At 36.0% G+C, this 17,099-nt stretch overlaps 1 protein-coding gene across 4 annotated transcripts in view; it reads left to right on the top strand.

Moving 5' to 3' along the window:
• SLC35A3 (solute carrier family 35 member A3) overlaps positions 1-17,099 on the top strand; it is a 67,212-nt gene that overhangs the window by 37,110 nt on the left and 13,003 nt on the right. For all 4 annotated transcript variants that reach the window (XM_007115894.4, XM_024119778.3, XM_055084426.1 and 1 more), the window contains exons 2-4: positions 12,500-12,704; positions 15,543-15,697; positions 15,775-15,897. In XM_007115894.4, coding sequence (XP_007115956.1) covers positions 12,500-12,704; positions 15,543-15,697; positions 15,775-15,897 — 483 coding nt within the window. The remainder of the gene's footprint in view (positions 1-12,499; positions 12,705-15,542; positions 15,698-15,774; positions 15,898-17,099) is intronic.

Raw genomic sequence — 17,099 nt, 5'->3', positions numbered from 1 at the left:
CACATGTAGTATACCTGAAATTGGGCAGTAAATCATGTTTAAAGGAGTCAATTTGAGAATAATCGAATATGGACAGAAAACTTAAAATTGGAAATTGTTTTCTAGCTTATAACCTTTATCTCTGATTATCTACTCTTACTATTTCAGGTTATAAAAATAGACTAATTAAAATATCATCTGTACTTCCTTTTGCCATTATGTTCTTTAAAATAGCAAAGAAATTGATGCTTTCTAAAATTAGCTGTAGTAGAATTACTTTGTAATGTTGGTCAAGTCTTTACCTTCCCTATAGAAGTGTTATTATTAATCATTTAGTTTTGGGCTAAAGTGAATGGGCTTCAGATTTCCCTGATGGATGATCACTAGACTAATATCTCATTTTTTTTGTATCCTTGATTTGTTACTGAATTTGGCATTTATTTAAAAAAAAATTTTTTTTAGCACATACTATGTGCCAGGAACTGTTCTATGCACTTTTCAGTATAACCCAGTTTTCCTGTTAACTTATTAATTCTTTTGAGTACTGAAAACTTAATTTTAACCAGTCTTCTTCCCACACATATTAAATGCATTCTTCCTGACTAGACATGGACTGGGGAACAATTACATTTTTTCAGTATGGACTCAGATGCTTGTATTGGTTTCCTGGGGCTACTGTAACAAATTACCACAGATTTGGTTGCTTAAAATAAGAGAAATGTATTCTCCCACAGTTCTGGAGGCCAGAAATCCAAAATCAGTATCATTGGGCTGATTTCAAAGTGTCAGAGAGACTATGCTCCCTCTGGAGGCTCTAGGAGAGAATCTGTTCCTTTTTTCATCCAGCTTCTGGTGGCTGCCAACATTCCTTGGCTTGTGGGTGCATCACTCCAGTCTTCAAGCCTAGCATCTTCAAGTCTCTTTTTGCTCCATCTTTACATTGCCTTCTTTTGAGTATCTGTATTTTCCTCTTCTGTCTCTTAAGAGGACACTTACATTGGTGTTTAGGCCTCACTTAGCTAATGCAGAATAATTTTCCCATCTCAAGATCCTTAACTTAATTTCATCTGCAAAATTCTGTTTTCCAAATAAGGTAACATTTACAGGTTTTAAGGATTAGGACCTGTTGCTCAGTAGGGTCAGCAGTTGGGAAGAGTTGACCTAAAGCAGGGAAGGGAGGATAACTGGAACCTGCCGGCACCTTTGTTTCTGTTTCACCACATTTAACTGAGAATCGTCTGGAGTAATGGCTGTTGCTTCACTTCTGCCTTCCAGATCGTGTGCAGGTTTTGTGTTTAGCCAATTCTGACCTGGAACCATATAGAGAAGGGGATTTGCGGAAATGTGTTTGAGTTTAACCAAGTTGATACAGTAATAATACAAGGACCATAATTTCCCTATGATATTTTCCTATTATACACCATGTCATAGCAGTTTACACCCTTATACTGTTTCTTAAATTATTTGAATAATATGTGTCTTCCATGCTAGAGGATAAGCTCTATGAAGAAACAGATTATATTTGTTTTGTTCATCATTGTGTATCCGGTGCTCATCATAGTTCCTGACCATAGTTAGTATTTAAATATTGATGGTGAATTATGTGATACCTTTATTTTCTACTTCTGACCACCATCTCCTGAGTCTTGAAACTTTACTAATGTTTAGTGCCTGTGGACCTGTCATGGAGGAGGAATTTTTCCTCTACTCTTCTAGGTTCTTCTGGCCCATCTAAGAATTAAATTGACATAAGACACATTGAGGAGAAAAATCACACAAAAGTTTAATAACACATATACATGGGAGAGACCCAGGAAAACTGAGTAACTTGTCAAAATGGCTGAAACCCTCACCTTACATACCATCTGCAGCTAAAGACAAGAGAGGATGTTGGGGGTAGTGGTTTGAGGCTTCAAAGGGGAGGAAAGCAATTGACATGGAGATGTAAAAGCAAAAGTTTAATAAATAAATATTTGCTGGGCCATGCAGAGACAGTGGGACACAGAGTGGACTCTGATCTCTAGGCTCCACCTAGAGTTTCCCTCCACCACACATAGCCCATATTCTTAATTCTTTGCAGATATCTCTGGTGATACTGTGGGAACAGTTCCTCTATCTAATTTTTTTTTTTAATTAGTTAGGGGAAAGGTCAAAGATCTTGCTGAGTCTTTAGGGCCTTCACTGTTTCCAGCTTGAAATAACCCACATGCCAAAGAGATATTTTGGCATGACAAGTTTTGCTACCCTACAGATCCTACCTGGATTGTACAGTAGTCTCTGTTCTTTGTAGAATACCTTTAACATCAGCCTTTAGCTATAAGTGGTGGTAAGTGACCATAGCAGAAAGTGGTAGAGCAGAATGGCACAGGGGTGGGGAAATGAGAGGGTGAGAAAGGAGTACGTTTTTACATGGCACCTCACATTAGAAGGGGATCTTAGGGCTATATTTATTAGGTCTTTATGTTTTCCCAGTCATTGACATTATGTAAAGAGTACAATAATACTGAACAATTTATAATCTAAAAATTAGAATGCAAATAGGTTTTATGTTTGTTAAGTTGAAGAAATATTTGAGTACTATTGATTTTATCTGAATGTAGGAGTGGAAATTCTGCAGTCTGTAAAAGAACAAGTTAAAAATTGACAGTACTCTAACTTACCTACAAGTGATATTGTCTTATGTAAACAGATACCTGACACCTTGAGGAAGAAAAGGAAGGAGAAACAATGAAAAGTTGTTTAACTAAGAATGTAATAGGAACCATAGAATGTAAAGAGTCAGTTGTTAAGTGTTATCGAACAGGATTTTGCTTTTCTTAAGCACTTAAGAGTGAACTTAAGTTCACTAACTTAGTGGAGGTTATTATTTTTATTGTAGAAACAAAATTGACTATGTCAATAATGTAAAGTACCTTTAATTCATATTTCTTTCACTTTTATAAATAAGATTTTGGGTTTTCCACAGGATTATTATGGACTTCAAGTACAACATATTGTTGCTACTTTTGGAGAATACTGTCTCTACTTCTGAGATAGTTTGGCAAGAAGATATATAAATGCCAGTGTCAGAAGTAAAGCCAGTTGTGATGAATTTTGTCATTATTTAGCACACAGTTATAGGTTGCAGTTTTAAAGTTTTGGCATCATGGAAGATAATGAACAAAAAATTGCAGCTGAGGTCAGCATTACTTTTTCTGTTCATTTACTTGGAAAAACTTTAAAAGGTTTGTTTTTATACCAATAGCTGTTTCTGACTAGTGTAATGTGAATTTATATTTGCATAGCACTTTAAAATGTGTGTGTTTTCATATGTACTCTATTGTGTCATTAACCTGAAATCGATTATAATATTATACTTAGGAAGTATATTTCAGAACTAATGTTTAGAAAATGTAAATATAGCTCACTCTAAAAACCTTAAGTTAGAAATTTAACCTTTTGTTTTTATAATAGGAGGAAAATTGATTTGCAGAATTACTTATGTACTTAGTAGTCTTTAAAAATCTGTATATTAAAAAAAACTGTATAAATTTTTTTTTTTTAAGTTGCTAGTCTCTTTCCTGCCTAAAGGAGTTCCTTTAGCATTTGTTGCAAAGCTGGTCTGGTGATGCTGAATTCTCTTAGCTTTTGCTTGTCTGTAAAGCTTTTGATTTCTCTGTCAAATCTGAATGAGAGCCTCGCTGGGTGGATTATTCTTGGTTGTAGGTTCTTCCCTTTCACCACTTTAAATATATCATGCCACTCCCTTCTGGCTTGCAGAGTCTCTGCTGAGAAATCAGCTGATAACCTTATGGGAGTTCCCTTATATATTATTTGTCATTTTTCCCTTATTGCTTTTAATATTTTTTTTGTCTTTAATTTTTGTCAATTTGATTACTGTGTGACTCTGTGTGTTTGTTTCTCCTTGGGTTTATCCTGCCTGGGACTCTCTGTGCTTCCTGGAGTTGGTTGATTGTTTCCTTTCCCATGTTAGGGAAGTTTTCAGCTATTATCTCTTCAAATATTTTCTCAGGTCTTTTCTCTCTGGCTTCTCATTCTGGGACCCCTATACTGTGAATGTTGGTGTGTTTAATGTTGTCCCAGAGGTCTCTTAGGCTGTCTTCATTTCTTTTCATTCTTTTTTCTTTATTCTGTTCCGTGGCAGTGATTTCCACCATTCTGTCTTCCAGGTCACTTATCCATTCTTCTGCCTCAGTTATTCTGCTATTGATTCCTTCTAGTGTATTTTTCATTTCAGTTATTGTATTGTTCATCTCTGTTCTTTAGTTCTTCCAAGTCTTCGTTAAACATTTCTTGCATCTACTCAATCTTTGCCTCCATTGTTTTTCCCAGATCCTGGATCATCTTCACTATCATTATTCTGTATACTTTTTCTGGAAGGTTGCCTAGCTCCACTTCTTTTAGTTGTTTTTCTGGGGTTTAATCTTGTTCCTTCATCTAGGACATAATCTTCTGCCTTTTCATTTTGTCTGACTTTTTGTGATTGTGGTTTTCATTCTGCAGGCTGCACAATTGTAGTTCTTCTTGCTTCTGCTGTCTGCCCTCTGGTAGATGAGGCTATCTAAGAGGGACTGGGTCTTGCTCTGGTGGGCAGGGCCATGCTCAGTAAAACTTTAATCCACTTATCTGCTGATGGGTGATGCCATGTTCCCTCCCTGTTCGTTGTTTGGCCTGAGGCAACCCAGCACTGGAGCCTACAGGCTGTATGGCAGGGCTAATGGTGCTCTCTGGGAGGGCTCATGCCAATGAGTACTTCCCAGAACTGCTGCTGCCAGTGCCCTTGTCCCCACGGTGAACCTCAGCTGCCTGCAGCCTCTGCAGGAGACCCTCCAACACTAGCAGGTAGATTTGGTTCAGTCTCCTATGGGGTCACTCCTCCTTTTTCCTGGGTCCTGGTGCACACATGACTTTGTGTGTGCCCTCCAAGAGTGGTGTCTCTGTTTTCCCCAGTCCTGCGGAATTCCTGCAATCAAATCCTGCTGGCCTTCAAAGTCAGAGTCTCTCGGGATTCCTACTCCTGTTGCCAGACCCTCAGGCTGGGAAGCCTGAAGCAGGCCTCAAAACTTTCACTCCAGTGGGAGAACTTCTGTGGTATACTTGTTCTCCAGTTTGTGGGTCGCCCACCCGGCGGGTATGGGATTTGATTTTATTGTGATTGCACCCCTCCTAGCATCTCACTGCGGCTTCTCCTGTCTTTGGATGTGAGGTATCTTTTTTGGTGGGTTCCAGTGTCTTCCTGTTGATGGTTGTTCAGCAGTTAGTTGTCATTTTCTGTGCTCTCGCAGGAGGAGGTGAGCACATGGCCTTCTACTCCACCATCTTGAGCCAATCTCTCTATATAAATTTTATTACAATTTAAAGACATTGACTAAAGATTTAGTTTTGTGGAAATTTTAGTGGCTGAAGACATAACAGCAAAATACAGATATTATTGTCTCAGTAGAATAATGGGCTTCATACACAGACCTAAAGATTATACATGTAACCTACTGGATATAATGTAGCCAGACTGATTTTCAGATTTACCTACAAGTACCTATCTCTGTTTGAAAAGATAAATAGGAATTATTAGTATATAGTGTTTTGAATATTTCAGAACTTAGTTAATACATACCTAGTGCAATAATGATGGTATAAACAAATAATTTCTCACTAACTCTGATTAATATAAGGGTGGAAGTAGTAGTAGTGTGCATTAATGATACATATACTTTATGTAATGTATATTTTTTAAATGTTTAAGGCCTGTAAAGTAACTCAGAATTGGCTGACAAAGCATTGTAAAGGCAAGGATCTTAGGGAGCGACTTTAATGGAAATGAGGGATATGTAATTAGCATATCAAATGTACTTAAATTATACCTTCTAGCATGTTTGAAAAACTTTTTTTTCCCCCTTAAGAGTAATAAATAATTACTGAGAATTTTTTGAACTCTTAATAAGCTTACTAATATTTTTTGCACACAATTCTAACCAAGTCATTATCAAATCCAAATGAATGGAGCTTATTAGATGAATGAAGTTTTTGTTGTACATTTTTCTTTCAAGAAGTGAGAAGGCATTTAAAAATATAAAATTCAACTTAGTAAATATCAAACTTATCTAACAATTCAGGAGAAAAATAATGATTGGAAAGCAAGTACAAGATCTTTTATAGTGACTAACCAAATCCTGAAATATTCCTGTGCAAAGGACTTTTAGAAGTACTAGCAGTGTGACTGTATCGAATAAATATGATTATAGTATACACACACATACACAAAAATTATAATTATACATTATTATTATGCAATAATTATACACTAATAATTTTACAGTAGTTAATGATTATATATGTTATGTATTACTATATGTATACTCAAAGTTTACAATTTAAAAATTGAGACACTTTTAGATGAAAAAATTGAAATTACTTTAATAAAATTGTGTGTGTGTGTTAGAATTGGAAGAGACCTGAGAAATCATATACAATATTAAATTTTAGCAAAATGGCTTGAAATATTTGTAGCTTATATAAAATTTCGGAGCTACTTGTTGAAAATTTTTAAGAAAACTTTTAAATAAATATTTAAAAGGAAAAGAAAGGATCTTAAATGTTCATCAGTAGGAGAATGGGTAAATAGAAGGTCTGCTTATTTGTTGGAACAATATAGAGTTATTAAAAGCAATGAACTAGGTCTGTATATCAATGTAGATGGCAAAACAATGCTGAATAAAGTAAGGAAGATGCTGAATAATGTATACAGTTTGACACCATGTATGTATATTAAAATATTTAGGCTTACGGATATTTCTATATAGGTGTATAAAATTTTAAAAGTGCACTAAAATACATACTCCAAATGCATGATAATAGGGGAGGGGAAAAGGAATAGGACTTAGAGTTTGGCTTAAAGGGGACTTTAACTGTAGTGTTTTATTCCTTTAAAAAAGGAAAGGTAAGCAAATGTGACAAGATTGACACTTGTTAGTTCTGGGTGGTAGAATCATGGATGTTTGTTATATTCTTGGTACTTTATTGTATTTTTAAAATCCATTTTTTTCCCTCAAGAAAGATCTATTATTTTTTAGGAGAATTTGGAACTTTGTGATTACAAGACTAGTTTCTATATAACTAAGAATCCCCCAAAGTTGTTGAAATCCTTTCAGTGGGAATATGAAATGGTCTAGGTACTTTATTTTACCTTTGCTACTAACGTCCTTGAGTTTAGGGATTTCCAAAAAACTTAAGAAAAATTGACAGAATCTATATCAAAATATCATTGGATGTCTTTGAGTGGTGAGATTATGGTTCAGATTTTTACTTATTAATATAATTTTTAAGTTTATTAATTTTTTCTCACTAATAATATACTACTTTTTAAAGTAAATAAAATAATAAATGCTTTTGGAGAAAAACCAGAACAAACGAAAACAAAGGAAAGCAATACGAATGAAATAGTGCCATGTACTCTAGTGATCAGGAAGAATACATTTTTCAGGTCTTAGCTGTTAAGGTAGAAGTGGAGCATCTAAGCATCCTGTCTCTTTGACACTGCTATAAATCTGAGAGCCTCTCTGAACTCCAAGTGGGTTTACGGAGCTTAGTAATCGGGGTCTTTAATGGAACATGGGTAGTAATTTGTTGACTGGTTCATGACGTTTTTGACAGTAAACTGAATGAGGCTCCATTTGTGAAAGAACCTAACAGTTTCTTATTATTGATATAAAAGTTCCTTGGATAGGAAATTTTTATGAAACAAAGAATAATCTGGAAACCAGAGGATTGGCAACACCTGAAAGGATAAAAGAAGGGGAATTTGGTGGTAAGAGAAAAAAATGTAGGAGAGACAAATTAAATCTTAAACATGAAATTGGTAAAAGATTGTTTTCAATTATAATGAGAAAATATTGTAGACTTTAAAATGAAGAAACAATATTAATCTTGTAAATTATAGAGGTGGAACACAATCTTTGTTTTGGTCTATTTTGTGTTTATGTATTTGCTTTGCATTTAGGGGTTGTATTAAGTGAAAGTACTAACTTGTACCTATATTGTACTCCAACCAAACTAAGTATTTGTGTATCTTAGAAATGCTAGTATTTTGAATTTTTTCATTTTGAGTTTTTTCTTCCCTTAGGCAGAATTGTAAATTAAATTGTAATTCTTTACAGGTGATCTAGTGCAAATGAGCGTGTGTTTGCATGTATTTTACTTCTTGACTTCATATTAGAAAAACAACGCCGTTCTTTCCTCCTATGTGTCTCCTCTACTCCTCATACAGAATACTTCACTTCTGACACTTCTGGTCATCACATGTATGTGAGGTTTTTCCCCACACCAAGCAATTCTCTGCAACACCAGCTGGATGTCCTACTTCAGTTCTCACACTCTGTCTGGAGATGGTATCAGATCCCACACATTAAGGGTTCAGTCCCACAAGACTGCTCCCACCCCACTTCATATGCCAGTCACAAGCAGTAGGTAGGTCCTCAGGTTATGCACAACTTCTGTCTGACTTGGACTTGGCTACAAATCAGAGGTTCTCATGACCTTCTCCTCATGTTTGATTAAATTGCTATAGTGGCTCACAAAACTCAGGGAAACACTTATGTTTACCAGTTTATTAAAGTATATGATAAAGGATACAGATGAACAGCCAGATGAAGAAATACATAGGGCAAGGTCTGGGAAGGTCCCCAGCACAGGAACTTCTGTCCCCATGGAATTGGGGTGCCTCACCTTCCCTGTGTGGATGTGTTCACCAACTTGGAGGCCCTCTGAACCCTATAGTATTGTGATTTTATGGAGGCTTCATCATGTAGGCAAAATGGATCATTAACTCCATTTTCAGCCCTTTTGCCTTCTCAAGAGAATGGGGAGTAGGGGAGCTTGGGGGATGGGGCTGAAAATTCCAAGCTTCTAATCATGGCTTGTTCTTTCTGGTGAGCAGCTCTCTTCAGAAGCCATCCAGAAGCCTGCCCAAATTTGCCTCACTAGAACAAAAGACACTTCTATCACCCAGAAAACTACAGGGTTTCAGGAGCCCTGTGTCAGGAGCCAGCACCAGAGACCAATATATATGTTTTTCTATTATCTCACAGACTTAGAAAAACAAAACAAAACATTGTGAGAGACTAAAAATATTACGAACTGTATTATCACAGTGAATGTTTATATTGATGTTGTATGTACTTGGAAATGGAAAAGCAAAATTATACAAATAGTGTATCCTGGCTTAGAATCTGACCTTTAAATTTTCATTTGAAAAGAAATCAGAGTATTACTGTTGTAACACATACATTATGGTCTTAGTTGTACAGAATAAACAAGACTTTCTTGAACAGGTTTGAAATAATTGTGACATTTTCCAGGAAAATCAGATGCATGTGCCAAATGTAGATTGCTGGCAACTTGTTCTCCTTTTACACAGAGATAAAGGCCACCAGGAAGTCTTTTGAAATTCTACAGTAGCTTGTAATGGGATCTGCGGAACTTGATATTTAACTTTATAACTGTTACTTTCAGTTAATATAAGACCTTGAACAAGTCATCTAACTTCTCTGTTCACTATTTTCTTTTTTTTTAAATGAAGATATTGTACTAGATGATTTCTAAAGCATCTTCCACTTCTCAAATGCTATAATTTTATTTCACATTAGGATTCTTCTGCTAATGCAGATTTATAAAAATAAGATAGTTGGTTGATAAAGTGGTTGTGGCATTTTACATTCCCACTAGCAGAGTTGAGAGTTCTATTTGCTCTAAATCCTCTTCAACACTTGGTAGCATCAATTTTTAAGATTTCAGCTATTCTAATAGGTATATAATGTTATCTCATTTTGGCTTTAATTTGTATTTTTCTAATGACTGTGATGTTGAACATCTTTTCATGTGCATATTAGCCATTCATTTATCTTTTTTTGGTGAAATATCTATTGAAATCTTTTGTCCATTTTAATTTGGGTTGTTTGTCTTCTACTCATTGTGTTGTAAGAGTTCTGTATACATTCTAGATACAAGACCGTGGTCAGATTTTTGTGTTGAGAATATTTTCTCCCATGATGTAGTTTGCCTTTCATTATTATTATTATTATTATTATTATTATTTTTTTTTTTGTGGTACGCGGGCCTCTCACTGTTGTGGCCTCTCCCGTTGCGGAGCACAGGCTCAGCAGCCATGGCTTACGGGCCCAGCAGCTCCGCGGCATGTGGGATCTTCCCGGACCGGGGCATGAACCCGTGTCTGCTGCATCGGCAGGCGGATTCTCAACCACTGCGCCACCAGGGAAACCCCAGCCTTTCATTATTTTTACAATGTCTTTGGAAGAGTAGATTTAAATTTTGATGATGTCCAATTTTTCCATATTTTTCTTTTATGGTTTGTGCTTTTTGTATCCTAAGAAATCTTAGCCTATTTTTATGTGGCTGTGATTTTCTCCTATGGTTTTCTTCCTGAATATTTATAGTTTTAGCTTTTTTAAAAATAAATTTATTTATTTAATTTGTTTTTGGCTGTGTTGGGTCTTTGTTGCTGTGCGTGGGCTTTCTCTAGTTGCAGCGAGCGGGGGCTACTCATTGCGGTGGCTTCTCTTGTTGTGGAGCACGGTCTCTAGGCGCGTGGGCTCAGTAGTTGTGGCGCCGTGGCACACGGGCTCTAGAGCGCAGGCTCAGTATTTGTGTGTCGGACAGGCTTAGTTGCTCCGCAGCATGTGGGATCTTCCCGGACCAGGGCTCGAACCCGTGTCCCCTGCATTGGCAGGCGGATTCATAACCACTGCACCACCAGGGAAGTCCCTGTTCTGGACTTCATTCTATCCCACTGACCTATTCTTCTGTCCTTATGTCAATATCAGTCTTAATTACTAGGGCTTTATAGTAAGTCTGGAATTTCAGTAGTTTAACTCCTTCCACTTTATTCTTCCTTTTCAAAATTGTTTTGCTGGTCTAGGTCCTTTGTATTTTCCTATAAATTTTAAAATCAATTTCTACCAAAAAAAACCTTCAGAGATTTTGTTTGAGATTGAATCTTTAGATGAATTTGAAGCAAAGGATGTGACCTGGGGTGGAGAGGCAGTTGACTGATCATGCACACTACATTAAGTCCTTCCTTGAAGGTGGATCTTAGTGGAGCATCTCCAAGTCTACAGAGTTACAGTGGTTGATAGTGTTGTTCAAATCTTCTATATTCTTACTGGGTTTTGTGTGTGTGTATATTCTATCAATTACTGGGAAAGGTGGTTAAAATCTCACATTCTGACTGGATTTACCTGTTTTTCCTTTTAGTTCTGTCAGTTTTTGCTTTATGTACTTTGAAGCTATGTTATTAGCACATATACATTTATAATGGTTATATCTTCCTGATGTGTTGATTCTTTTATCATTACAAAGTATCCTTTAATTCTAAAAATAATTCTTATGTAATCTGTTTTGCCTGATATTAATCTAACCCCTCCAACTTTCTGTTATTTTCCTCATGGCTTTTATCATTTTCCATCCTTTTACTTTTTAACATATTTGTATCTTCATATTTAAAGTGAGTCTCTTAGAGTTAATATTAAATTGCTTTAGGAAAAATACAGAAACTTTGCTACTTTTATTATTGGGGGAAGCCAGGTGGAGGGTACATGAGAACTCCTGTACTATTTTTTTCAACTATGTATAAGTCTAAAATTATTTCAAGAATGTTTATAATTGCCTGTTGGTTGGTGTATTTTTGTAGTAACTTCTCTAAAATTCTTGTCTGATAATTCCAACATCTGTATCAACTATGTGTTGTTGTTTGTTGATTTGTCCTTATTCATCATAGTTGAGATTTTTTTTTCCTGTCTTTTGGAATGATGAGTATACTCATTTTGGATTGTATCCTGGACGTTTTGAGTGTTATGAGACCTTGGTTCCTACTTAAATCGTCTATATTAGTAGGCAGCCACTGGAGAGGGAGGAATGGTGCTGCGTCTTCGCTGACATTCACCTTATATAGGGCAGGAATGGTTGGCAGGGCTCTGCCCCCAGTCTTTGTGGCTGCATCCTGGTGGGGGATGGGAGGGCCACCACCTCTGTTGTCATTTGTGCAGGGTTGGGATGGTCAGCAAGGCTCTGCCCCACAGATTATACAGCACTCATTTGGGAGGGTTGCATCCTTCAGGGCTGCTGTCTTCCCAGTCCTTTGGTTGGAGACAGTGGGTTTTTTCTTATGGCTTTTTTGTTGTTGACCTATACCTCTTGGTGGTTCCAGGTTGTAAACTGCTGTCACACCCAGGGTGAGATACATGAATGGCAAAAAATCTCAAGATTTTTAAATCACTCAAGATCTGCAGTCTCTAGCCAGTTTGTCTTATTTTTGTCACCTTTTCAGAGTCTCCTTGTAGTCCCGCTTTGTCTTTGGGCCAAGGTTTAGAGTTGTAATTAGCAGGAAGAATAGGATGGAATGCACTTAATTTATCTTGTTTGGAACCAGACATCTCTTACTGGTTTTTAAAATATTTATAATTTCTGTATTTTCTAACTGTTTATTTGCCCTGTGTATTTTGTTTTTCAGGCAAATGAAGATAAAACAATGTCAGCCAACCTAAAATACCTTTCCTTGGGAATTTTGGTCTTTCAGACTACCAGTCTGGTTCTAACGATGCGTTATTCTAGGACTTTAAAAGAGGAGGGGCCTCGTTATCTGTCATCTACAGCCGTGGTTGTTGCTGAACTTTTGAAGATAATGGCCTGCATTTTATTAGTCTACAAAGACAGCAGTAGGTATCTAGGTTTTTTAAGTCATTGCAATTTATTTAATTATTTTGGAGTTATTCACATGTGATATATATATATATATATAGTATATATGTATAGGTACCTATATATATGACATATATATATAGGTAACTACACATTTGAACACTTGCATTATTTAAGAACATTTCAAATTTCATTTTATTAAGATGGTTTTAGTCTAGTAATAAAGGTATTTTATTTTTATCTATGTTATGATTCATGGCCTCTGGTTAATGCTATAAATATGAAACAAAGTTTCTTGCATTTATAATAATTTGAGAATAAGTAATTTAGAGGAGCAATAATTTTTTACTAAAGTCAAGGCTTTTTTATTTGCTGCATTGATTAGTCCAGCAGTGACTAATTTGATATAGTTTTTTTTTGTTGTTGTTTTTGTTTTTTTTACGGTATGCGGGCCTCTCACTGCTGTGGCCTCTCCCGTTGCGGACCACAGGCTCAGCGGCCATGGCTCACGGGCCCAGCAGCTCCGCGGCATGTGGGATCTTCCCGGACCGGGGCACAAACCTGTGTCCCCTGCATTGGCAGGCGGACTCTCAACCACTGCGCCACCAGGGAAGCCCTGATATAGTTTTTTTTTAAAAAAATCTTTATTGAGGGAATTCCCTGGTGGTCCAGTGGTTAGGGCTCCATGTGGTTAGATTATTTGGGGGTACGTTAAAATGAAAAACAGACTTTTTCATGTTTTTATATATCAAACCAAATGAGAAGACAAGCAACAGATTGAGAGAAGATATTTACATCACAGGTAATCACTAATAATTAATATCTAGAATGAAAAAAGAAGTCCCACAACTCAATAAGAAAAAGATAAACTCAACAAAAAAAGGGACAAAAGATATAAATAGGCAACTCACAGAAGAGAAAACCTGGGTGGCCAATCAATGTATAAAAAGATGTTCAACCTCTAGCAATCAGAGAAATCAAATTAAAGCCACAAGACTCAATTCCACTACCCTCATACTGCTAATGAGAAAAATATGTGACAGCATTAATTATTTAAAAATTTAATTTTAAAGATGAGCTAATATTTTATATTTTTTCTGCTAAAACTAAAAACATCTTTTGGTAATTTTTGTTTTACTTACATAATTTTTTTTTTACCATTATTTTAGTCAGGAAAGGCTGAATATCAAGTAGCATTCTTTAGTTATTTATATTTTGGAAACTAACACAACATTGTAAATCAACTATACTCCAATAAAAATTAATTTTAAAAAAGGTATTTTCATTTAAAAAGTTTTCATAGGGCTTCCCTGGTGGCACAGTGGTTGAGAATCCACCTGCCGATGCAGGGGACACGGGTTCGTGCCCCGGTCCGGGAAGATCCCACATGCCGCGGAGCAACTGGGCCCGTAAGCCATGGCCACTGAGCCTGCGCGTCCGGAGCCTGTGTTCCGCAACGGGAGAGGCCACAACAGTGAGAGGCCCGTGTACCACAAAAAAAGAAATAATAATAAATAAAAATAAAAAAAAAATAAAAGTTTTCATAAAGTTTGCAAGTTTTATGTTGGGAGAGAAAATCATTTGTGAAGTGTATTGTTGGTAAAGTGGTAGGGTTCCTTAGAATTTCTCCTTTCTTTGGGGGTTTATGTATCTCTTAAAGTTCTTTGGACATTTTTTTGTGATTGATACTGTGGGTTGGCTAGCTCAGAGTCCATTTTTAACTCCTTTCTCCCTTTCTTATCTCTAATGTGGAGAATATAAAAGAAAAGAATTGATTTTCCAGCTCCCTTGCATCAAGGGGTAGTTATGCAACACACAGTCTTGGTCAGTGAGAGGGAAGAAGATGCCTGCTAGGCCACTATTTCCTCCTCCTCTTTCTTCCTTCCGGAAAGAAGAACCAGAGGTGCATCAGTAAGTTGGTAATCTGTTGCAAAAAATCACGTAGACAATACATGAAAAGCATGAAAATAAAAAGCCAATATATATACAGAGAGAGCTAGGTCCCTGATGTCATCACAGAGCTGCTGTAGCAGCTTTTGACCTTGACTCATGACATGTGAGACAAATCCCTATGGGTTTGAGCCACTGTTGGTGGGTTTTCTGTTGTTTGAGCCAAACCTATTTCCTGATATCCTTCTTTTCATGATTAAAGTCTTCATAATTATTAATTGGCATTAATGGCTGATGATAAAATACATTATAAAATACAAGGTATCAGTATTATAATATTGCTATGATAAAGTAAGAATACTTGGTTGACAAATTAATACTTTGAGGTTTTGGTTATCAAAAATACATATGTGTATATATAATCAATTTGATTTATTTCCCAAAGATATATATATATAAAGATAATGCTGTTAATATGCTACCTTATAATATTTAATATTTGAAATATTAGCATCATTAAAGGTATAGGTATACCTTATTTTATTGCAGATATTGTGTTTTTTACAAATTTAAGATTTGTGGCAACCCTCCATTGTCAGATGATGGTGAGTATTTTTTAGCAATAAAGTATTTTTTAATTAAGTTACACACATTGTTTTTTTTTAGACATCTTATTGCACAGTTAACAGACTACAGTAAAGTGTAAACATAATTTTTATATGCACTGAGAAACCAAAAAAATTCTTGTGACTCACTTTATTGTGGTATTCACTTTATGGCAGTGGTCTGGAAATGAACCTGCAATATCTCTGAGGTATGTCTGTATATTTTAGGCCTAAAAGGATCTTAACATGTAGCCAAATTTCCATTTTTTTCAGGTGAAAAAACTGAGGACTTGAGAGAGAGTATGTAACTTATTTGGAGTTACTTAATTACTGATTTTGCCCATTTCATGTTTTTTCTAGAATGTAGTCTAAGAGCACTGAATCGAATACTACATGATGAAATTCTTAATAAACCTATGGAAACACTTAAACTTGCTATTCCATCAGGGATATACACTCTTCAGAATAATTTACTTTATGTGGCACTGTCAAATCTAGATGCAGCTACTTATCAGGTATTTAAAATACATTTCTAGTAGTGTTTCTAAGAAAGAAAGAAACAAACAATAATATTAGCTGTTTTCTTTTTCAGGTCACATATCAGTTGAAAATTCTTACGACTGCATTATTTTCTGTGTCAATGCTTAGTAAAAAATTAGGTGTGTACCAGTGGCTCTCCCTAGTAATTTTGATGACAGGAGTTGCTTTTGTACAGGTAACTATTCAAGATAAGTATAACTTTTACTTTTATCACAGTTTCAGAACCTCATTTTGGAAAATACGGTTCTGTTATTTGTTGAAGAAAATTAATGCTTATTCTTACAACTGACATTTTTTGAGGGCTTCCTTTGAGCAAGATACTACATTGGGACTGTAAATGACACAAAGAAGTAAAATCAAATTATCCGACATAAAGAAATGAACAGTCTATTTAGGGAAATAAGACACTGTGTGTAAAACAAAGCTGATTTTTACTGAGTATCTGGACATTTGAGATCAACCACTCCCTTCCTGTTGTCTCTCAGCTTCCCTGATACCACTCGCTCCTGCTTCTTTTCACATCTTTCTAATGATTCCTTATTGGTTTCCTTCCTGGGGTCCTCTTCCTTGATATTCCCATTAGATCTTGCGTTGTTGATAGGCTTGTTATTTCTCGTAAATTATTTCCTTATTTTGGGAGATTTCATTCTTTCTGAAGGTTTTTATTAACACATATGCTGATAGCTTCTTGGTCTGTGTCATCAGCTCTGGTTATCACCTCTAGTTTCAGATTTATATATCTAAAAGCACATTGGACATCTTTGTTTGGTTGTTCAATAGGCCTTATAAACTCATTGTATCCAAAGCTACACTTTACCTTTTCCCCACCAAACCTGTTCTTTATTTCTGTTTTCTCCAGTCATGGTTTACTTAGACTGAGAGTTGTCCTAGACTCTTCCTTTAGCCTGTACATCCAGTCAATCACTAAGAATTTCTGATTCTGCTTTCTAATACTTCTTGATTCTGTCCTTGTCTGTCTCTACTAAAACTTCCCCATTTCATGCCTTCTTTGTGTCTCATGTCATCTTTTGCCTCCTAATTGATGCTTTTTTTTTTAAACTTCTGTCTTACAATTCAGCCTCCACTTAGTCACCACTGTGGTCTATCTAAAAGAAATCCAATCATGTCAATCTCCTGCCGTCCAAAGCCCCCCTCCCCTACAATCACTTTCCTCAGAGTGTGGTATGTATATTTTGAATAAATATTTCTAATAGTTATTTAAGTGGTTATTAGAAAAATATAATTGGCATATCAAACCCATATTTTCATAGATCCTGCTTAAGGTACGGTAAAGTCGGTATTCAGTTTTTAAAAGTGAGGTATTTTAGGGCTTCCCTGGTGGCGCAGTGGTTGAGAGTCCGCCTGCCGATGCAGGGG

Source organism: Physeter macrocephalus, chromosome 4, assembly GCF_002837175.3.
Source record: "Physeter macrocephalus isolate SW-GA chromosome 4, ASM283717v5, whole genome shotgun sequence".
NCBI lineage: Eukaryota > Metazoa > Chordata > Mammalia > Artiodactyla > Physeteridae > Physeter > Physeter macrocephalus.
Note: the sequence above shows the minus strand (reverse complement) of the source record. Positions and strands in the feature narration are given on the sequence as shown.